We start from the raw sequence: 23,559 nt of genomic DNA on the forward strand, positions 1-23,559 counted from the left end.
AACTCTGAGATGGTTTCTGAGAGTTTGTGCAGAAATTCTAAAGCTAACTAATTGTTGCAGTAGATTTCAAGAAGATTGGTCTCATTCGATCTTGGAGGTGAAGATGCTTGATTTGGGCTGGTGTGGTTACATGGTTCTGAGGCCAGTTGGATGCACTGCCACTTCCCCGAATAACCTTTGGACCTGCTTTTTGTAGAGAAATGATTATATTGACGGGCAACAACTGGCAGACATTCCTTCCTGCAGTTAGCATGCCAACTGGTCGCTTTCTCAAAACTTGTGAGAGCTATGGGGTTGTGGGCAGCCTAAGGTAGACCTGTGACATCATCATGCTCTCTAATCAGCATCTTGGTAGTCCACAAGTGCTCAGTGACAGATTGTTTTAAACAATAAGTGTGACAAATAGTGTGTTTTTTTTGTACTGCGGAAAAGTATTGTTTCTTTGAGTACAGCTCCTGAAAAATGGGCTAAGAAAAAACAAACGCTGATGCATTTGTATTTTTTTGTTCAGTGTCGAGTGAAAATGTCTTTTTCTTTCAGCATCAGTTTCTGACCTCACACATTTCCACCGACACAATCACACCCTTGCAGCATGTGACCAATTAAAGCCGCAAAGTGGGACTATATTGTTCATTCCATTTCAGCTCCTGTAAGCGTAATGCTCAGGTGTCCTAGTACCCTTTGTCCACATTGTGTACTGAAGATGAACTTTGTGAGGAGGATGCAGATATACAGTAGAGGCGGCAGGCACAGTGTCTTCACTTTTGCTGTCATGTTCCTGCCAACCAGCTGTGTTGAAGAATTCTGCTGTGTTTTGGCATCTTCCGGTCTTCCTTTAGTCGCACCCTTCATTATATTTAAATCTGGCCTAGCTCCACTCCTTCTAGACGATGCAGAGTGGAGATGAATGATGCCCCCTCACTAACCAGGGAAACAAAGAACGGGATAAAAGCGTGGATAGGGGGTATTTTGGATACAAGTATGTGTGTGCGTGTGTAGTTGCCCTTCTGGCTGGGTTTCTATTGCACCTTGGCAGAGCGACAAGCTTATTAGAATGTTTTCAATATCGTTCAATAATGTTTTGAGCCCCTGCCGCGTATTCGTGATTAATTAAGGATTGACGTCTGTCGCGCTCCGTTAGACTGACAAGTCGGCCGGAGGCCCAGAGTGGGCTGGTCTTGTGTGTGTTTGAGTGTGTGCGTGCGTGCGCGCGCGCGCGTGTGTCTGTGAAGGAGCGGGAGGACAGCCAGGGGATCGTAGTGTAGAGTGGAGCAATGAGGGGGGCACGCCGAGGAACAAGGCAACATTCTCTCGCTTTTGTTACAGCGCTGTATAATGCGTCAGGGGGCCAGAGCCAGGCTGGCCACTGAGGCATGCTCAAATTGGCCAGAGAAAAGAGTCCTCACACCACACAATAGAGGACAGCCGCACGCCTGCTTAACATAAGAAAGTGGCTCTTACTCAACCCCTCCTCCTCTCTCCTCCTCTAAGCCACCCTACCCCACCCAAAAAAGAGGAAAAGCATATATTTTGAGGTGAATACAAATGATCTATACCTTTTAGAGTCAATGTGTTCCTTGCATTTGTGTTAGATCGCTTTTACATAATACAGTAGTCGTAAATTACTGAATGTGCTGTCGTATTTAGATAATTCAAGATTTTGTCGTAATATTGTCTTTTAGCTTTTGTACAGATGAAGCGACATAATGACATAATCTGTTGTAAAAACACCCATGCTCTGTGTCTCATGGTGGGAGGGAATCACAGTGTAAGTCATCACCATTAAATTCAGTTAGGCTTCGAGTAAAACGACAGTTCCCTTGGAGGGATTGTCCCTTCAACTGTCAAGAGGGTCATGGCCATTGTCCTCACAGTTTGTCCTACGCTGCTTTCATAAAGACATGACATGCCATGACAGCGGTAATCCGTCTAAAGGTCAATTTAAGTAGCCGCTGTCCAACTTGGTTCAGGTACATCTTTTTGGCAGATATTTGTAAACGTGAGTTCCTTTTTACCAACCTGCATGGGCCAATCCAATGAGTTGATTTATTTCTTCATTGAAACTCGTATATATCCATGTTCAGGTTGTAAGACCGGAGACAAATAATTGTGTTTTATGGGTGACGTAATGGCAGAATGCACCCTGTCACCCCAGTGGCCGGCAGGTGGACAGGGTGTGCTCTGTTTGAAATGAGGTCAAATGAAAAAGTCTGAGGTGGCTTTATTCAGAGGTACATTAATGCTTCTTTTGTTGATACGCGGGACCATTCCTTCTGCCAACATCGAGCCACACAGGCCTGCATTCCCATTTCTGTACACTCCTTAAATTTAGGCACCAGAAAACACTTTGCGTTCTCCATTTGTGTCCTCCTCTAAAATGCTCATTTCAGGCAATCAAGCAAGAGTTTGTTGCACGCTAATTACCTCTGACTGCACTGCACATTATGTTTCAGAGGTCAATTACCAACAAAATGAGGCTAAAATGGACCCTCAATCTCTCCCCACCAATTTTCTGCAGGCAGTGTGTCCTGTTGGATCCACTTCCTGCATATTACCTCTCTGTTTATTCTTGTTCTTTTCAGTTCAGCTGTACTCTGTGTTTGTCAAAGCTCTGGGTTATGCGTGAAGATAGGACGAAGGTACGGTAATCCAAGAGAGTAGCGAGAAATTGTAGCTTTTTGTGTTTGCTGAGTTGCCCTGTTAGTTTAGATAGAAATAGCCTCGTGTTTGAACTGTGGGATTTGCACAGGTTTATAGCTAAGGAGACAGGTGCTTTCAGGCTGGACCTTGCCTTTATACACACACACACACACACACACAGACGCACAGATGCGCATGAGTTGAGTGTAAGATAAGAGAGCGAACGAACACAGTGCATACTCATACGGGGTGCTTGTGTTTTTCTGTGTTGTTCACAATCACTGTTGTATTCCAAGATACAAACACAACCAGTCTTTTACTTCTTTATCATATATCCCTGTTGCCTTTTCAACCTTGATCCAGTTGATTTTTGCCCTGCACATACTTGAGAAGTTTGCAGTCCTCTTAGCATATAGGATTGTTGAAACCCATCTGCTAGTGAGCTGTCTGTAACTCAACAAAAAAAAAATACTTAGCTTAAATACTGGTATTCCTATCTGTGTACGTAAATGCGATTCACAAAGGTTATAATCCTTTGTTCCCCCAATCCATCTGTTGCCTCTCTTTTTTTGCTGTCTTGCTCTGCCACTCTTATTTTCTGTTGCTGAATTTTAGTATCCCGTCGAGTGCCTTGCTGTCCTTGCCACACTTAAAATGCTTAGCCTACCTGTTGGGGAAAGAAAAAAGCTTTGTCCCCACCATGTCTCGGACATTGTGGCCTATTTACAAAATATTTCTGTCCTAGTTTTCCTCCGCAAAATGCACAAATCTTGTTTAACTGCAACTCTGCTCGTTGGCGTTAGTTATACAAACCAATGGAGATGGGATGTTGAGTAAAACATAATTAAAAACGAAAACTGTTTGCTTTGTGTACGGAACATGACGACATGAGTTTGACAACAGGCTGTCTGCACATTCGGGTTTGGTCAGTGCCGTATTCTCAAGAATCAGTCTTGTATTTTTTTTTAATACATTTTATGTACAGGTCAGCACATAGATTTCCAGTTTCCGTTCGAACAGATGCCAGATTTTTTTCTTCTTGTCTTCTGAATTCATTTTTTACATGCTGCCCCCAGTGTTTAGACTGAGACACCGCAGTTGGATATAACGGTGACTTTAGAACATTACAAACTTGTTCCTAAAAGTCCACTAAGATGGTAGGTGTTCCCAAATTTTCCTTGATGCACTGCTGCATTCAATTAAATTTTTTACTTCATTAAATTGCTTGAAAAGCCGTAATTAATTGCTCAAATAATCAATAATCAGCTTTTTTTCTGCCAAATATCGGATTTGTCATTGGCCTAAAAAATTGGTTGATGCCTGGTTAACATGCCCGTCACAGCTTTATGGAACATGTTGATGGCATCAAATTAAAAATTAGTAAACATTTACAAAACAAAAAAAGTTTATTAGTTTGAACATTAAGTATCTTGTCTTTGTACTTTATTCCAGTTTTTCGCCAACTACCCGTACCAATACCATTATGTGATATATGGCCGACAAAGAGACTCAATAACATCGTTTTGAAGCTCCAAGGGAAAAAAAATGCAGCAAAAGCAAGTTGCTCAAATACCAAGATAAAAGGAAGAAGTGGGGGTGGCATGATAGGACTGTGTTGGGCCACCATGTAGCTTCAAACACTTTGCTGATCGAGCCAGGATACATTTATCCACTTAATTCAATCAGGCCATTTTATCAAAACTCTTCTTGTTCATGTGTTGCGGTTAAATCATTTCCATAAGTATCGTATAGAATCGAAGTGAGATCACGAGGGTATTCAATTTATTATAGGTTGAAAAAGATTTTCAAATGGTTGCATTCTGTTTTAATTTAGATTTTACACAATCTTCCAACTTCATTGTAATTGGGGCGTGTACTTACCGTATTTTTACCACCATAAGACACGCTGCATCAAAGGGCGCAACACCAGTTGCGGGTGCCATTTCCGTATTTAAAGCATATACTAGACGCGCTGCACGGTCGCGCTAGCTGTAGCCAGCTCACCAGGACTCATTCCCTTAAGGGATCACTGCCAGAGGTATCACCCCAAGTCAATGACAGATGTTCCTGAATCTATAAGGAATCACTGCCAATAACACTGACTCTAACCAATGAGAGGTGTCATGGCAATACGTGACTAGACAACGTCAGGGGAGGGACTTCACTGGTCACCACACTCCTTAGAGTCACGATTTCAAATCAAAATAAAAAAAACTCAGCATACAAGCAAACAATGAAACAAAGAAATAAGATTAACACAAAACATGTATCTCTCATGCCATTTATATCCCCAAAAGAAATAATAATAACACAAAAAGATGAGAGAAATGGCTTCTTGGGAGCCACTCAGCCTTAGCCAATTACAGCAATGGCTTCTTGGGAGCCACTCAGACTCAGCCAATCACATGGCTGTTTAGAGAGATGTGCTGTTGTGCTTTGCAGTCTGTTGTCTAAACCTGGGACGGTTCTTGCTTGCAATAACATAAATGATAAGAAAGACTACAACATTGTGGACAGCTGCCCTTTTGTCCAGCTTTCTCCTACACCATCACCCAAACACCGTAGTCACATAATGTATTAGTCACAGTCAATTCGAAGCATAGATGACTCAGACTTTGACCAGCAGGGTGTGCTAACATGCACTCCGAACAGCCCAATGAGTCAAAGGGTTGATGGTCGAGAGTGATGCTCAGTCCATATAATGGGCGCGTCGCTTTACAAGGCGCCTCGTTTGTTTTGGGGAAGATTTGGGACTAGTGCGCCCTATGGTCCGGAAAATACGGTATATGAAGTTGTTGCTTACCTGCTACTGCCGATATTGTATTAAAACTTAATGATTCATTTTGTCACCAGGATACTTTGAACACAATTATCCGTTCCTGCTCTCCAAGATTTTTCTTCCTCGGCCTGCCGGGCTTCACAATGCTGATCGGAGATTTCATCACTGCTGCTGCCCGCGTCCTCAGCTGTGACTCTTCCGAGGTACAACCTGGCTTGAATGTCCGTCCATATTCTTCAACTCTGTTTACACCAAGCAGAATAGTTGATGCATCATTTTTTTTTTCATGCCAAAATTTGTAAAGGTTGCCAAAACAAGTACTTTATCTAATACCATGTCACTTTAGGGCAGCCTTTTACTGAGGTCCAAAATGCAACGGTATGCCAGTGTTAGGGTGGATCTATATACCACCCAAGTCCACCCACTGGTTGAAAGAGAATTGTCTGTCAAATGACATCATAATATATTCAAAACCAACCCGTCAACTATGCTTTACATTTTTGATTTATTCACACCATATATTAAATTTAAAAAGTACTTGATGTTAAAATGTATTTTGTATTACATTACTAGTTCTTAAATTTAGAAAGAAATTTCAAGTAGATGTGACTAGTATATTTTCTCCATGCGCTAGGCTCCCAGGATGGAGGCTCAAACAGTTCTTGGCTCGTTAGTGTGTTTCCCAAACCTTTACGTCCACATTCCAGTCCTGCGGAGTGTAGCTGGCTCTGATGACGTTCTTGTAGGAAATGAGGATATCAAGGTAAATCACTCAATGTGTTAATCCTCGAGGGTAAAGTATTTTTAGTATTTTTCATTACTGTAAAGGCGTTAAAGCCATGGGAGACTTCAATCCCAAGATGCACATTGTAACCTATGGAGTCTGCGTGAGCGGAAGGACTAGACTATAATCTGATAATGTGTGTCTTTGCACTTCAGGATTATCTTGTCAATATCCTGCTTGAGGCTGCAACAAAGGAACACTGTGAAGGGGCCCGGTATGTAATTACATAGGTGAAATGGCGTGTTTAAGTATAGTCTATAAGATCAAAAAAGGATGATAACAAGTTTACTCTGTCATCAGATATATTTCGATTATTTCTGAAATTATTTTTACTTTTATACCACCGTAGCTATTTTTTTTTTTTTGCTCTCTAGATGTATTGCTGTGTGCAGCCTCGGCTTGTGGATTTGTGAGGAACTTACACAAGCAAATGTCCATGATCAGGTGAAAGACGCCATCAACGTCCTGGGAGTCACACTTAAGGTCAGTGGCTGCACTATAGTATGGCCGATTCAACATATAAAATGTGGTCAAGCTGTCGGGTTGAATGAGAACTGTGATTGGCTATTAGCTGGCAAATCAGTGCTCTGGACAAGAACCGGATGTGACGAAAGCGGAAAAAAATTAAAAATTTAAGCTATTTCTCAAAAACTAAACTAACTTAATTTAGCAAATTTTCACATCGCCTCTATGGACATAATTGCTGGCTGGACTGAAGATCGCAAAGTCGAAGTAATCTCTATAATTCTCGAAAGAACGCAATTATTGGACAACACCGAAAAAGGCTACGTATTGACAATTGCCGCCGAAGTCCTGAGTAGTTGGCATCCCTCTCGGCTTTTGCGGTGTGTTCTGTGGTCATTTTCCGGACTGACTTGCCGACTACTAGGCTGACGCGACAGTTGGCCATGATGGCCAATGTCAGATTGATGTGTGGAGAGGCCTGAAAGCAAAGACTTGTCCAAAATATCTTTGTATGCTGAGGTTCTGGCTCAGCACTTGATTATTTGGTCAACTGATTAATAGATGTGTCTCTCTACTTCATCTATCTAGTGTACTGACGGACCGATTATCGTCCGGGCTGATATTTGTCACATTTTGCCGATTATCAGTAGCGGCCTTTTTTTTAACTTTTAATGCCGATAAATTAAAAGCCGGTTTATTTTGGCTTGCTGCAGCACACTTCTCTTTCTCTCTCGTTCTGCTGTGCTTGTGGCCCTGCCTGCAGAAGCTGATTGGCCCACCCACAGCACCATCTGATTGGTTCCTTTATGCAGTGGGTAGCAGCCAATGAGCAGTAAGATGCCTGTTTGCTTTTACACCTCGAGTCACACGCAAGCAGAGAAGCGTAGAGCAACAGACTTTGCCCAAATTTTGATAAACGTCAGCCTGCTACAACTCACAACTAAAAGAAAACTATTTGCCGTGGTAAAGAGATGTTTGTGTTCTTTGAACTATAAGACATGCAGCTAAGTCTGGGAGCTCTGTGCACTTTTGGTTAGACTTTTAAAACTAGATCGAAAAAAAGCTTTGACATGTTGTAAACCACTGAAGTTGTTTAATAAACATGTGCTCAAAGGCATTTAAACAAAGTCAAGTTTGTTAGTTTCTTTTTTTTTTTCTTTTTCTTTTTTAAATTTACTCCTTTTTTTCAACAAATGACTATCGGCTTCAAATATCGGTTATCGGCCTTCCATGACTACTAATAATCGGTATCGGTATCGTCCCTGAAAAAACATATCGCTCTATCACTAATATAGTGTATATTTGGTGACTATTTAAACATTTACAAAAATGTAACAATGCACGGTATTTCATTGCCTGAATAAATCACTCATGGCAACCGTGTTCATGGATTAGCTTTTACAGAAATAATCTGTCTCTCTAATCAGTTTACTAATTTCACTTGCAGCCCTCTATTTCCTTTACTGGAGAGATCCAAAAAAACAGTTGAGGCCTTTTCTTTCTTCACGGTGAGGGACTTGTATGGTGGCGTAATTTTGAGACTGCGCACTGTCTCTGTAGATGTTGGCCAATTTAAGCAGCTCCATCTCCCAGCTTCCTGCTCGAGTAACCCCCCCCCTTCCATCTCTAATGGAGCAGTAATCACTCCCCTGTACAACTTGACACACAGACTCCGCCAGCCCCAAAATAGAGGGTTGGTTGGATAGAGTGTGTTGTAAAGGGGGAGGGGGTTGAAGAGTGGCACTGACAGTCTCTTTTCTAAAAGCAGGTGCTGAACTCTCAGGGCCTCTTTTTGTGTTTGGCCATTTTGGCACTCATTGCATTATCTACCCTTGTTACATGTTGAGAGGCATTCAGTTGGAAGAAATGGGAAATTCTATTTCTGAACAAAGAATTTGAAATCACTGAAGAAATTCACATTTGGGTGGAAATGGCCCCTGCTCAGTTCTCGTCTCTGATGAGTCTGGAGAAAATGAAGCATGGGTAGAACCGGAAATTAATTTATACTGATGAACTCCAAAATGTGGAAAAACTGATCTCGCTCAGAACTTGGTCGATGTTAGTACATGTGACTCTTCTTATTGTGACAGCAAAGTCCTCTTTTTTCCACCGCACACTGCACAATGCTTCTGACGCAGACCCAACCATATATGAGAGTTGGCCACTCTCCTCTGCACACTGGACGATTTCGCAAAAGGACTCCTTGGGATGTGAACTGTATTGCATTCTGAGGCTCCTCGTATGATACATATCTTGACCCGTTTCACCTTTAAAAGATAGAGTGTCAGTCAAGGCAGACGCAGGTCGCTACAGAAAGAGGACATAGGTGAGGATAAAGACAAAAAAATGGCAATGTATAAAAAAGTGTGGTTCACTTCCATTCATTTGAAAACCGGTGCAGTATGTTCACCGCCTGTGTCTATTTTTACCACTAGCCTTGCTATTTGAGGTACAGGTAGATATGAAGTTATAAACATGGTTAATTTTTGTTGTAATACACAATTTGGAAACTACTGTATTTCTATAGCTTGGCAGCACGTGGCGAGCGGCTGTATCGCGCCCTTTCAGAACCCAGAAATTCATTTTTTGCCACTTGTGAACACTTCCGTGTACGTTTAATTAGCTATGATTTTTTAACTTTGCCGCATTGTGCAACTGGGATAAAATTTTGAAAACCAGTGGCTGAGACTCAGCCACTCGAGAAGTTGTTGCAGGACCAGCTAAACTATGAGAAAAAATATGGCATGTTGACCACAACAAACAACAAAACCGTCTTCTTGCCATTATTTACTCACTGAACTCACTGTTTTTTTATTTTTGGTGCAGTTTGGAAACAAAGCTGTGGCTCAGGTAGCCTGTGACGTCTTTCAGCTGCTCATCTCTCACTGGGAGCCTCTCCAAAATGTGGAGCCAACTCTCCCTAAGAAAATTATCGAGGTAATATTCACAGCGACGACTCAAAGTGTGAGTCACTGATGGTGTGTTTCAAGTGCCGCTAACCACCGATCCACGGGCCATTTGGTACCCGGACGCACAGAGAACAGTATTTATTTCATTTTATTTTTTTGGGGTGGGGGACATATACACCAGCCCCCCTGCAAAGCCCCACCCCTTCAATACATTTCGAAAGGGCGATGACATATGTAGGGCTATGTGATTATATGGTCAAGAATCATATTAAGGTGAGCAGTTGTGAGCATATTTACTCCATCAGACGTAGCTGTTCTGTGAGTTTTGCAAATGTACTTCATATGTTAGTAAAATGTTGATATACACTAGTTACCCGAGTTTTCAGTATGGAGGCTTTAAAACTTGTCAATTAAAAAAACAAAAAAAAAAAACAAAGTCATGATCATTTTTATTCTTATTGCAGTGCTTTTCAAATAAACTTGACTTGTCTGGTCCCGGTTGTAGTCCGCTGGCATAGGCTCCTCCTCCCTACAACGCTGACCACGATAAGCCGCATAGAAAATGGATGACTGCATATGAAAAAATGTGCAGTTCGAGCACATTAGAATGTATTATGACTAGAAAAGAAATGTCAGATTTCTTTTCTCCGAACCAATTAGTCTTTTTTTTCTTTATGCTTTGTCCCTTTGCAGATATTTGTGGCCACAACAGCCTTTTTGTTGCCGAGCGCTGAGCACTCAACAGTGGAAGCAGACAAAAAGGTACATTTTGCAAAGGAAATGGTTGAGATCTGAAGGACCTTGATCTATCATGTTGGAATGGCGCATTTATGGAGGAATGTTTTCACTCATGTGATTTGATTTTCTCCTGTTTTCCACTCCACCCCCTTTTGTTTCATTTGTCCTTCTCGTAACCCGTTTTCTTTTCTTTAACAATCTTTGTTGATGACATTACATTTTGTCTCATTTTCTGTATTTTAACTTCCTCAGTTGGTGGTGTCCCTGCTGTTATGTCTTTTGGATTGGTGCATGGCAGTTCCTCTGAGTCTGCTTTTGGAACCAATTACCACATCTTTGCTGGAGGACCACACATCCCACAAGGCCCCTCTACTGGACTACATCTACAGGGTGGGTGGTGTCACTGTCATCTTGGTGAGAGGAGAGCGATTTTGAATTTAGTGATTTAGAATTTTTCTGTATTTTTTATATTTTAGTCATCATGTCTACTCCTATTATGCAATTATTTTTTTCTCTGCTTTTTTATAAATAGTCCAAGCAACGGCCACTCATAATTTTCAAGTCATTGACTGTTTGAGGATAATTGATGACCTAAAAATCATGCTGAGTTCCATTTGCATAGACCATTTTTAGAAATCTTAAAAACATAATTTGCACCATTATTTAGAACGTGGTGTATTAAAACTATTGCAACAGCTTCAACTCTGGCCACTCTGACCTTCATCACTCCTCACATGCTTGCCACTTGAACCACTCGCTATGACCTCCTGGCTATGCTTCATTTAAAAACATTATAGTGACACAACATTGCTGAGGTGCATCGTTTATTTATCGTGAGCCAATAGCATTTTCTCTGGAATCTTCACTATCCTTCTACTAATAATACCATTAAATGGAGGATGGTTTGTACTACATTTAGCTGTATTCATCCCTCTGATCCTTCATTTTTTTGTGCTGACTCTGAGGAGCTTTAGGCCTAAATGAATGACGTATTATTCATTCCCTCCTGTCTGGGCAGATGCGGTCAACGGCAGATCTTTGTAAGGATGTCAACCCTGATAAGAAATGGTCCAATTATTCAAACCGGACCCTTTGTCCATTTGATAAGCTCAGACCATAAACGCTTGTCCTGCTGATTTGAATGGAATATGTCTTCATATGCGAGCGACTGCAGCTGCTATAAAAGCAAAGACAATTAGACAAGATTGGTTGCCTATCAGAATCTAAACAACAAGACCCCTCTGGGTTTCATTGGAAATAATTCATCAAGTAAGTTGCGACAATGCTAATGCAATATCCAGGCTTAAATCTGTATATTTCCATGCTAATTATTCCACAGGACCCTCCCTTTTATTCCATTGTTGAACAGAATGCGTTCCTGTCAAGGTAGTCGTATGTCCTTTATTGACATTGCTTTAATTATAAACCTCAATTGAAAAGCTTTTTTCTCTTTTGAAATCAAACGGTCAAATATCAATGTAATACATATCAACAAAAACGGTCGCCGTGCTTTTCATCCTGGCAAGTGTGTGCTTGTGATGCCTAATAGAATGCAGATCCATTGCAAAAGCATCATTGCGCTAGACCTCTGTGGTGTTCTGCTCAAGCTTCTCCATCTGCTCTCCGTTCCTGGCCCAGCAGCCAGCTGCACCACCCCTCTGTGAGGGCCTGTTAGGTTTACATCTGTCTTTGTGAGGACCAATTTAAATTTGAACCTCTGTGTAAGGGTGAACTGTAGTGATAAATATGCAAATGTGTGTACGACATACATTTTATCGGGATGATTATGAGAAGACAGGGACATGGTGAAGGTTAGGCTATGTCTCCAGCATCCAATTCAAATCAGTTTCATCCCAAATTGTTGTGAGATACATGTGTCCCTCTTAACTACAGTGTGCTCATTTGTCTGTTACCCTCCAAGAACTGTTGCTATGCAAAGTGTAGTCACTTAGTTGTCAAGCGCAGCCGTGGGTTTTCCCCCTCCCTTTCTGTCTCTCCATCTCTCCGCAGAGGGAAGCTCTTTGGGGGCTTTGGTGTAGCAGCTGTTTGGTTCAGGTCTTTTCACCATCAAGCTGCCAATCCCTCCCCCATGTACTCAAAGGTCTGCTGGGGAGATTCATCCACGTACTGTCTACATTGCCACACACAATACTGTTTCAGATGACGGGCCCAGTCTGCCTTCTCTCTGCGTCTCTCCACCAAGTGCGAGCGCATGTGTGCGCTGAAAGGGATTAGCCTTTACATGGCTTTACCCCAAGTTGCTCTACTGTGACCAAGCGGGCCCCTCATTTACATATATTAGACGTATGATCTAAACCCCTTACGTACAATGGCATTGTACAAATTACAGGTGTGTGGAGGATGGATGTTTGTGCTGGGAGTTAAACACGCAACAAAAAAAGTCTTAATTAAATCAAACAGTGTAAACCTGTCCGATGGCTGTAATCGACTGCCCCAGTGCGCCTTATCTGGTGCTGCCAAGGGATGCGCTGCCATCTGTTATGTAGATCGATACATTCTCACAATACAGGAGAGATGGATTCAAAGCAATCAAAACACTCCTTTTATTTTATCTCCTCTTTCATCACCATGGTGTAAATGAATATATTGTTTTCCTCTTCCAATTTCCTCAAAAAAAAAAAAAAAAAAAACAATGTTCCTGTTAAACTTTAGTGACCAAAATTCCCATTTTCGAATTCACACTAATCTCCAATGTTTACCAAGTGTCTCAGCGGCGGGTGTTTTGAAATGGCATTTGCTCGTAAAAATACTTCTTACCTTCCAGGGAACCACGTTTACCCAAAACATGAGGTGGGGAGACATGTTTTGTTTTAATGGACGTTTCCTTGTACCCTGACCCATTTTGAGACAAATCCACTCACGGGTGTTATGGTTCTTGATGAAGAGGGAAATTATAACAGCTGAAATTGTTAACAAGGTAACTTCTTTACTCAAAAAAAGTATGTGTCACTTTGAACATAAAAAATCACATTAAAATGACTGCAGGTAATCCTTAACTTTTTGAGATTGGATACCAAAATATCAGGGAACTGTATGTAGAAAGTGGACACCTTTTTTTTTTCCTTTTTAAAAGCTTACTGGTGTACTCATCAGTCCGGAAATTCCTGTAAATAAATACGCATCAAACATTCCGTCCATAACAACCCAAATGGTTCTTTTCCTCTTTGGCCCCAAGGACACGATGTCCACAATTTCCAAAGACAATTCGAAATGTGGACTCGTCAGACCACAAAACACTTTTCCACTTTGCCTCAGCTGGATCTCAGACAAGCCTGTAGCGTTTCTTTGTGTGGTTGATAAATGGCTTTTAAATGGCTTTTGTATAGTCGAGCTTTCATGGCACTTAAAACTATCACGTCAAACTGTATTTACTGAAATTCGTTTTCTGAAGTGTTCCTGAGCCCATGTGATATTCTTTACACATTGATTTTGGTTTTTGATGCGGTGCCACCGGAGGAATCGACGGTCACGGGGCATTCACTGTTGGTTTTCGGCCTTGCCGCTTACATGCATTGTTTTCAACAGAGTCGCTTATCTTTTAGGGAATAATATGGACAGTAGATGATGAAATCCCTCAATTCCTTTGTAATTATGCATTGAGGAACATTGTCCTTGAACTCTTTGACTATTTTCTCACGCAATTGTTTGTAAGAGGTGGACCTCGCCTCATCTTCAAGGAAGCTCCTTTTATGCTCAATCATGACACCCACCAGCTCCCAATTAGCCTGTTCACCTGCGGGATATTCCAAACAGGTGTCAGCATCCTTCAACTTTCCCACCTGTCCCAGCTTTTTTAGAATGCTGCCATAAAATTATTATTTAAAAATTATTTACTCAGGACAACAAAATGTATCAGTTTGAACATTGTCTTCATGGTGTATTCAATTAAATACAGGTTGAACATGATTTGAGAATCATTGTATTTTGTTCACGTTTATTCTTAACATAACGTCATTGGAATTGGGGTTGTACAACGTGTTCCTAGAAATATTGAATCTAGTTGAAATACTACCTCATTTCAACTGTTAAGATGCTTTATTATAGCTGTTCGTGTTTCATGCATTGATTTCATTCATTCATTTGAAGCATCAATGCCGTGTCAGAGGGCTGCACTCTCTGAGTGCTCGTGTTCCTCTTCATAAGCCCCTGAATCACGTCAACCCAAAACAGGCCTATAGGATTGGTCTTGACTGCACACGGTCTTTGCCGAACACTATCACATCTAATCAGGCAGTGTCTTTGCACATCACTGATACAATTTTGCCATCAACGCACCTCTCACTGATTGAAAGGCGAATACATAACCGGGAACACAATACCTGATCAAGTGTTATCCCCTTTCTTCTTTTTTTCTTAGGTGCTGCACTGTTGTGTGTCAGGCTCCACCCTCCACACACAACAGAGCCACTACCTCCTCAGCCTGGCAGACTTGTCCGCTGACTACGATCTCATGTTGGGGCAGGTGAAGAGTTTTGAGCCGCCACCTTCCCAAACGACCACAACCGACTTCCGCAGCTTGCTCACCGTAGCAGAGGGTAAAGTGGCATGACATGCACAGCAAATTTACAGGGGCCACTGTTTTAGGAGACATTCTACCTGTGTTTCACTAGTCAAACAGACAAATGTCGACTCTTAGGACCTCTCAAATTACACAAAGGATATAGAATTATAGCACACTAGACTTCCACAGTTTTTTTTTAAAATAAGCATCATGCTTCAAATGCGTCAAAAGTAAGACGCAATGAAGCGAAGCCGATCACTTTTCAAAATAAGACATTTTTCAGCATTGAATATCGAATAAACCAGAAGTACTGCACTTATACCGCGGCACCATACAAAGTACTGGACCGTGGTCAGAGTCCACTACTCTACATGGTAACAATACTGTCTTCTGGGGCTGTCTTACCAAGTCAAGTGTCTCCCACGGCTGTTCAAGCTGCTCCAGTGGCCCACTGGCAGTGGACGTATGGACTTTGTTTATTAAAAAAAAAAAAAAAAAAAACTTTTTTTGTTTTTTCATTTTTCCACTCGTTCAATGCTTAGCGATGTGTTGATAGTGCAAGCTACGTTATGTTAAGATAAGTAGGGAAGACACTTCGCTACCATACAGTAGTGATGGGCCATACTATGACGAGGCTTAAAAGAATATATATATATATAAGCCATTTGCAACCGTTGAAAGGTACTGTTTTGCCTAAAATTAAATTGATATTTTAATAATTTTTCATGTACGTACATTTAGTAACTTTCAAAATGATTTTCTAAATAATGGATGGCCGCCACGTTCATTGAACAAGTCACTAGATAACCGTCACGTGTGTAAACGTTGGACGAGACTGCACAATGATATACACAAATAACTACGCTGGATGGACTGCTTCTATAACATTAATCCGGAAATAATGAAGCTTTTCTATTACCTGTCAAAACTATGAAATATTCGACCCAGTGAGATTCCCCTTGTAATATGAAAGATTCCTGATTGTCATTTGATGGCATAAAATAACATTTGGAGAACAAGTGGAGCAGGACATGCAACAGACAAAGTGCTCATTTCCGAGCTTCACACGCATGGACAATGCTGGAATTAATGTCCTCCTACCTTGCGCGCCTCATTAACAAAGTGCTACTTTCCTCAGGTGTCTCAGCGGCTTAATTTATGAGCTAACAACCAACACGCCACAGCTGCGCCAGGGATTCTCAGAACCATAATATTTGCTTGTAGCCTGCTAACATGGAATACAAAGTAAAGCAAAATATTTTTCCCTCACTTTTGTGTAGTTCAGCCTTTTCCGAGCTCTCTATTTAAATAAGTGGCATTCTACTTACATGGTTATTATTGAAGAAGAAATCAAATAGTAGGCTAAGTCTGTGAGCTCTTCATTGGCAGCCTCTTCAACGCATTGCCAGAATGTAATATTTTATTGCATTGGCCTGAAAATCTTCAAAGGAGTTTACTGAAAGAATTAATTCTAAGTAGCCCATCCATTTGGAGCTGCTCTATTAAATGTCAATATCCTATTAGACATATAAAAAAAAAAGGAAAATCAACTATCAGGGAATGTAACATTCGCATTAGTGCCCGTCCTCAAGAAGACCCATTACAGGGTTTAGATAAAAATGTCACATTTTTCCTATTTTTGTGACCTTGTGATTCCATTAGGCAATGTGTTTCCCTCTCGCGCTCTCTCTCTCTCTCTCTCCCACTCTCATGTCCTCAACTTCTAAAAAGTCCCTTTGAGCCCAAATGCATGCAATATTTGCACTGAAACAATGTGAGAATTTTGAACTGTAGCATCTGCCTTAGAATTTACAACGCACCTTTTCTTTGTGGCACACAGCTGCAGAGTCTTAGTGGAAATAACAAAACACTATCAAAAGGGCAAACCAAAGAGTGCCGGCCTAGTTATATTCATGCCCCCCACCTCATATTGATCAAGTCACATCAAAGGGCCAGCGTATCTCTAATGTAGCTTGGCCTGCTTTCTAAAGAGCTTTTTCCACTTTGATGGGGGATGATGGTATTGATAGCACTGTCACAATGCAAGAGTGCATCTTCTTGTTTTTCCTACATCACCGCATAATGAGGCGCAGCATGCTTTTCACTTGAGCGTAAAAACCCATGCATTTACACAAATGCAATTCACTGAGTAGGGTCCCATTCAGTAGCCTGTGAAGATGGAGGTTCTCATTAGCGTGCGGCCAGTCTAAACACTTGTCCATTATAAGAAGACTCAATGGGCTTTTCAAAGTTGTCTCATATGATTAGATGCTACCTACTTAGAGTCGTGTTGGCTAAGCTATTGTGAGAATTAAATGAGACACTTTTATTAGTAATCATAATTGAGATTTTGCTGTGTGTTAGAAGAGCTAATAGAGATAATAGCATGTCTACACACAAATGTTAGTCTTTTGAAAAGTGTAAGATAAATGATAGTCAAGCTATGCATTCCCCATGGGTATTTTTCTTAGTATCTCAGGTCTGTGTGTTGTGTATTTATCATACCGTCTTCACTCCTTTGCCAGAAAAGCGGCGTCGGAGCATGGAGCTGATTCCCCTGACAGCAAGGATGGTCATGACACACCTGGTGAATCATTTGGGCCATCATCCGTTAAACGGAGGCCCGGCCCTCCTCCACAGTCTAGTGAGCGAAAATCATGACAACCCGTACGTGGAGTCGTCGGAGCTGTCCTCCGAGGTCTTCAAAAGCCCCAATTTGCAGCTATTTGTTTTCAATGATACCACACTGGTGTCTTACCTGCAGATCCCCACAGAAACCCCCACTGTCGGGCAACCCCCCCACCCGTCCTCACAGGTGCGCATTATTGTCCGTGACATTTCAGGTAAATATTCATGGGATGGGACAATCCTGTTCTCAACCAACCAGGAAGAATGTGAGGATATCGGCGTTTTTAAGCCAGTCGATCACACGCTTACAACCACCGTTTCTGCAGCACACAACAAGCCTCTGTCCAGTTCTCCCACCAGAGGTCCGTCCAAGTATCATTTCTCTGTCTCTGATTCCCTCCCTGACTCCTGCGACGTGGATCAAGTAGATTATCTCAACAAACTTTTGGAGGATCTGGGCCTCAGCAGCCCAGAATGCCTCCCCAAATCGCAACTCCAGCTAAATCAGCCGGCCACCTCGCCCTTGGGTATGAACCGTGAGCAAGAAAGTGCCATCCTCGGTGCCATTCTTCGTCAGACTCAGCAGGAGGAGGAGCAGGTGCGAAGGTGGGATGCTGACGTGAGCTTTCGGGCCTCCTGCCAGCGGGAGCCGTCCCACCAAGAACCCAAGGCACCTTTTTATTATTGTCGACTACTGCTCAATGACCTTGGCATGAACTCCTGGGAGCGAAGGTATGTTACGTTCTAAATGTCACAATTATTCTCTTGAGCCTTACGTGAACATGTGAAGTAGAAGTGAGGTTGTGACTCGTTCAACTACTTCTTCACTTCTACAACTTAAAAACACTTAACTGAAGTATGAGGCTGTGCATATCATATTTGCATTTATGACATCTTAATATTCTGCAAGTAATTCAGCCGTTGACTTGCGACTCTTAGGAGAGCAATTTTAAAAGCACCAGAGTGCTTTAATCTTCCCTCCACCGGGTATATGTGCCCAGCTGTTTCCACAAAGGTCTCCCTTGCACTGCCACATCTTTATAGTGCCACCCGCAAATTAAAAACTTGCACCTCTTAATCGTGATGGCGTAACATGCACACAGCTTGTGGGAGATTGCTATTTGCACCTGTGGCCTCTTAAATTAATCCTAAAAAGGGGGAGTTTGCAACCACTCTGCCTCCGCCCCCCAAACAAAAACACTTTTGGTCATATTTGATAAAACAGCTGTTCTGACTTGTGAGTAATGTGGAAACCACCTTGCAAAAACGTAAAACATTTAGTGTTACAGTAGCACTTTATGAATAAGGTGCTTTTCTAGGTTAACAATGTTATGGATCAGCGTGGGGCTTGTGCGTGTGCCCACAAGTGTGTGATGTATAAATGACACCCATATGTTTGTTGTTTTTCCTTGGGCAAGGAGATTTCTTATTTATTTGGGGTTTTTTTCATATATACTACAGTCAAGTCAAAATGATTTTTTTTTTTTTACAAATTTAACAAAAAGTGGTTTTGGAGGAACAATGCTCACTCCCCCTTGAGAGGCAAATAACAAAAATTGAACAGTTGTGTTGACAATGTGCTATAATGAGAGCCATTTCATTTAAACACTGTTTATTCTTTGTGGGAATCAGGGAATTGAATCTAAGCTAACTTATTTGAATTATTTTTGGCCAACTAGGAAAAGTTTCCATTTGCTGAAGAAGAACTCCAAACTCTTACGAGAACTAAAGAATTTGGATTCTCGACAATGGTAAATATTTGTCATATCTGTCATTTACTTTTTACTCCTTTTCTCAGTAGAAAACCATATTTTGTCTATGATACTGCTGCTATACTGAAATCATTTGGCTATACGAGTAACCGGGTGTTGGTAATACATCTAAATTGTGTTGGAATCTTTTTTTTTTCTCCCAGCATTATTTTGAGACTTGCACCAGACACTGCCCTTAGCTTTGTTAAGTAAAGTAAACAAGTGATTTGGTGTCATTGCATAAACAACTTGAACAATGCATGAACACAAAACACATTTTGTCCTCACTGACACTTTAACTGCATACAATAGTTGTGCTTTGTTACTCTTCCAATGATAACTACTCTATTTGTTGTTCTGCAGTCGGGAGACGCACAAGATTGCTGTCTTCTACATTGGCGAGGGCCAAGAAGACAAGTGCTCCATCCTGTCAAACAGTGCTGGCAGTCAGGCTTATGAAGACTTTGTTTCTGGCCTCGGATGGGAGGTGCTTGTCAAGTCTTAACACTCAATACAAATTCATTCATATTTGTAAGAAAGATATGGACCTCTGTGGTTATGTGTCAAGTTAAATGGAAAATATATCTCCCTCAGGTGGATCTGGCCACACACTGTGGCTTTATGGGCGGCCTCCAGAGGAATGGCAGCACAGGACTAACAGCTCCCTACTATGCTACCTCCACTGTAGAAACCATCTTCCATGTCTCTACGCGAATGCCTTCTGATTCTGATGACTGCCTCACCAAAAAGGTACCTCACGGCTTCACTTATGATGATGTCTGTCGATCATATCTGCATGCTCAAATCCGGGTATGTCTTGTTGTTTGACTTTTGGCACCCTGAGTGTGAGAAAACAACGCTGCACGACTGATGCAATGAAATGGCTACACTGTCACGCTTGCCGAGATTTTTTTTACATATATATTTATATCCTTCACTTCGGTGTTAAGCTGTGATCAGGAGGTGTGACTCCAGAGTGTGACCATTGATTAGTGACCCTGGCAAGCAGACATGACGAGGAGAGAGTAGCGGGCTGACGAGTGAACAGGGGTGCATTTGCCGCTGTGGTAATGACTACGATTCTGCTATTCCCTGCCCCCCCCTCCCTGTGTGCTGTGACCAGGGCCTGGATTCAGCCATTATCTCTCCCTGCTAGAGCAGGCGCCGGACGGATGCCGGCAGGATCCTTTTATCCAATTCCTGCTGCCTCCACAGGAGCGATCAATTGGGTTCTGCCGTAGGATTCAAGACTGTAGTACACAACGAGCAGTTAGCGCGAAGAAATGAGCTGCAAAGGCCCCTGCCCATGCTGCCAATCTTCTCATACGGAGCCATGCTGAGAAGGGAAATTAATCAGGCCTCCCCCATACCCAACGCCACTCCAGACCTCCACAGACCCTGTGTCACGAGTAACCGCCTACAAATTCCACACCTATACGGAAACTCTGCTTATGCACTGCAAAAAATAATTGTGTAAAAATATTCACCAGCTACCTTAGGGCAAAAAAAGGAAATGACAATGCAGTTTGCTGCCTCACTAAATCCGTTTCACTATTGGAAATGCTATAATTGCATATGCTCATGTTTCCCAAATCTTCACTCCAGCCACAGGCTATAGAGACATTGGTTGGCTTGGTGCGCACTCAGATGCTTCCAAAGAGTGTGGGGGAAGTGGGAAGTGGAGATGAAATGAAGAATTGGAATGAGGAATGAGGCTTCATCGCTGTGTGGGTGGGATTTTTTTCCATGTCAATTTAAAAATAACACTTATAGCCCAGCAGCCACCCACTTTACCGCTTGTGGCCATAGAGCCATACTTTGGGTTGTTCTGTGGGTAGGAAAGGACGAAGGAGGTCAAAGTAAACAGTCAAATCAAACAGAAAAGGAGTAGGGGGCTGGTGGAAGAACAAATTCCTCAATCCAATTGTGTGTTGTTGCGCAGTGCAGGTTGCAGAAGTAGCAGCTGGCCTCAGTAATGTGGTTATAGAAGCAACTTGCAGAGTTTGGGTCAGACCGTGCGTGTGCGTACGTGTGCGTGTATGTGTTGTGAGTGAGGCTGTATGTGTGAAGAAGATGGTGATAGCCTGAGCTTTTTCACTCTCCCCGGGGCACCACAGCTTAAATGGGACACTGAAGGTTGTTTTTATGAGTAGCCCCGAGTCTTCTGAGGTCCTCTCGTCTGCCGTATCCACCGTTTTCAGGCCCATCAATTGGGTGCGAGGTCAAAGGCAGCTAATTGGATACCAGCCTTTGACTTCACATTCCTTAGAAAAAAGAACTAAATAAATAAGTCACACATTTGGACGTTATTAAGAAAGAAGTAAGTAGATGCTTGATGCCGACTATTTGGCACATAAGCATTAAGCATTAAGTGTGTGATTGAGCTCATCCAAATGCTAATATTTTAACCCAAATTAACATCCATATTCAACGTTTCCGTGAAATTGTCTTGGTTTATACCTGCTGGTCCTTGGATTTGCCGCCTGCTCTGGTGAACAGTAATCAGCATGCCGTGTGTTTGTTTAAGATCACAGAATTACCATAATTAAGGGGTTATAATAGAATGCGCTAATTGCATTTTTGATGGCGAGGGCATGTTTTCTAATGGCTCATTAAGCCCACAGTACATTGGCTGATGTTTTCAACGGAACAGAGTCTTAATTTTTCGTGTCTATGATACCCCATAAATAGAAGAGTTACTGGACCATCAGCTAATACAGGTATATATGTGAGCTACACTTGTCAGACAATATAAGGTAGCTGTGTTGATTCAACTTTGGATGAAGCTGTTTACCTATTTCAAAGCAGCGTCAGTCAATTTCCTGTTCTTTAAGTGTACACTCTTGTCATGACTGCTTTCATTTATTTTTGTGAATAGAGTGGAAATGGGAGGCAATTTAATCTCTGATGGGGAAGTTAATTGGATTTGAATTATTGGTTTTAAAATGCTCAATTTTGTGCATTTTTGCTATTTCATTTGAATGCATGTTGAAAACACTATAAAAGGGTCAAATCTGAGCCCAGACCCCTTTTTAATTTATTGTTTTCAAAGTTTGTAATTTAATGATAAACGCTATACTTGCTCTTGCACCTGCTGCATTATGTATTTTCTGGAGTATAATAAAAATGCTTTCAACAGAAAAAGATAACAGATATACAGTACACAGATATATAAAATGCTTAAATACAAGCCTATGTAATATCAAAATAAAACACCACTACCCTGTCATAAATGAACGATATAGGCTACCCTCATCATTACATTTCTGAAACATAACAATCCTCCAACATTTGTGTTCTTATCATCATCACTATTGGAGGAAAATTACATGCAGTCACCAGACTCTTGATTAGTCTGATTTTGTGTGTTTGGCAGCTTCGTCACCTTGGAAATGACGAGGTCCACATAGTGTGGTCAGAACACACCAGGGATTATCGGCGTGGTATCATTCCAACGGACTTTGGAGACGTACTGATTGTCATTTACCCAATGCAGAACCACATGTATTTCATCCAAATCATGAAGAAACCACAGGTGAGAACATTTTTTTAAATGTTCTGGAAAACATTACCGGTCTGTGGGCCATTTTGGACCGGCAGGCCACGCGGATGAAAGAAATAAAAATAACTTGCATTACTTCCGTTTTTGTTTTTTTTAATTATTCAAGGCTGTAAAAAATATTTTATTTTCAAAAGTGACCAGCTTTTCTCTGTTGCATCCAGGATCCACGATGGACTCTTGACCTGTGTCAAGATGCTAATTGACTTGGTTGCATTACGCTATTATTAATAAATTAGCTAGCTAGCAAATGAGTAATAAAAACAGACCACATACGAAATATGCAGCAAGCGGCTCTTGATAAAACGTTATGGCGAGTTTGTTCATACACTTGTTCTGTGATTTATTTTTTTTTTATGTTGGCACATTTCAGGTGGACACTGCAAATATAGTTACAGAAAAATGTGGCTTCACGTCTACAAGATGCCGCAGATTTTGTATTGATCGTTATTATTATTTTAAACCAACAACAAAAAAAGAGAGGAATTGGACTCACTGTTGCAATATTTTGGATGTGAGTTTCTAAAGAGCAAAAAAATAAATACAAAATAAAACCTCATTAGATGCAACAAGACATGCATACACCTCTTAAATTGAGGTTAAATTAATTTTGCATCATTTTAAATTCTTTAAGTACTCTGAGGTAACTGGAATCAGTCAAAGAAATCCATTATCAGTAAAAGACTTCAACAGAGTAGAGGCACTTTACACTTTTAAATAAGAACTTAAATTTTCTGGTACCAACTCAGCTGTCACGGTAGTTTTATGGCAAATGAGTTCATCA

The 23,559-nt window shown here is 41.4% G+C and overlaps 1 protein-coding gene across 7 annotated transcripts in view; it reads left to right on the forward strand.

Annotated features, from left to right (window-relative positions):
• Positions 1-23,559, forward strand: part of ralgapa2 (Ral GTPase activating protein catalytic subunit alpha 2) — an 89,186-nt gene that overhangs the window by 38,388 nt on the left and 27,239 nt on the right. For all 7 annotated transcript variants that reach the window (XM_088305126.1, XM_088290333.1, XM_088286003.1 and 4 more), the window contains 13 exons: positions 5,494-5,622; positions 6,054-6,182; positions 6,359-6,417; positions 6,578-6,686; positions 9,495-9,605; positions 10,271-10,339; positions 10,568-10,705; positions 14,694-14,871; positions 17,363-18,197; positions 19,145-19,216; positions 19,580-19,703; positions 19,811-19,966; positions 22,593-22,751. In XM_088305126.1, the coding sequence (XP_088161252.1) occupies positions 5,494-5,622; positions 6,054-6,182; positions 6,359-6,417; positions 6,578-6,686; positions 9,495-9,605; positions 10,271-10,339; positions 10,568-10,705; positions 14,694-14,871; positions 17,363-18,197; positions 19,145-19,216; positions 19,580-19,703; positions 19,811-19,966; positions 22,593-22,751 (2,268 nt within the window). The remainder of the gene's footprint in view (positions 1-5,493; positions 5,623-6,053; positions 6,183-6,358; positions 6,418-6,577; positions 6,687-9,494; positions 9,606-10,270; positions 10,340-10,567; positions 10,706-14,693; positions 14,872-17,362; positions 18,198-19,144; positions 19,217-19,579; positions 19,704-19,810; positions 19,967-22,592; positions 22,752-23,559) is intronic.

Source organism: Idiotropiscis lumnitzeri, chromosome 1 (genome assembly GCF_059441095.1).
Source record: "Idiotropiscis lumnitzeri isolate Australia: NSW breed Sydney's pygmy pipehorse chromosome 1, RoL_Ilum_1.0, whole genome shotgun sequence".
Classification (NCBI taxonomy): Eukaryota; Metazoa; Chordata; class Actinopteri; order Syngnathiformes; family Syngnathidae; genus Idiotropiscis; species Idiotropiscis lumnitzeri.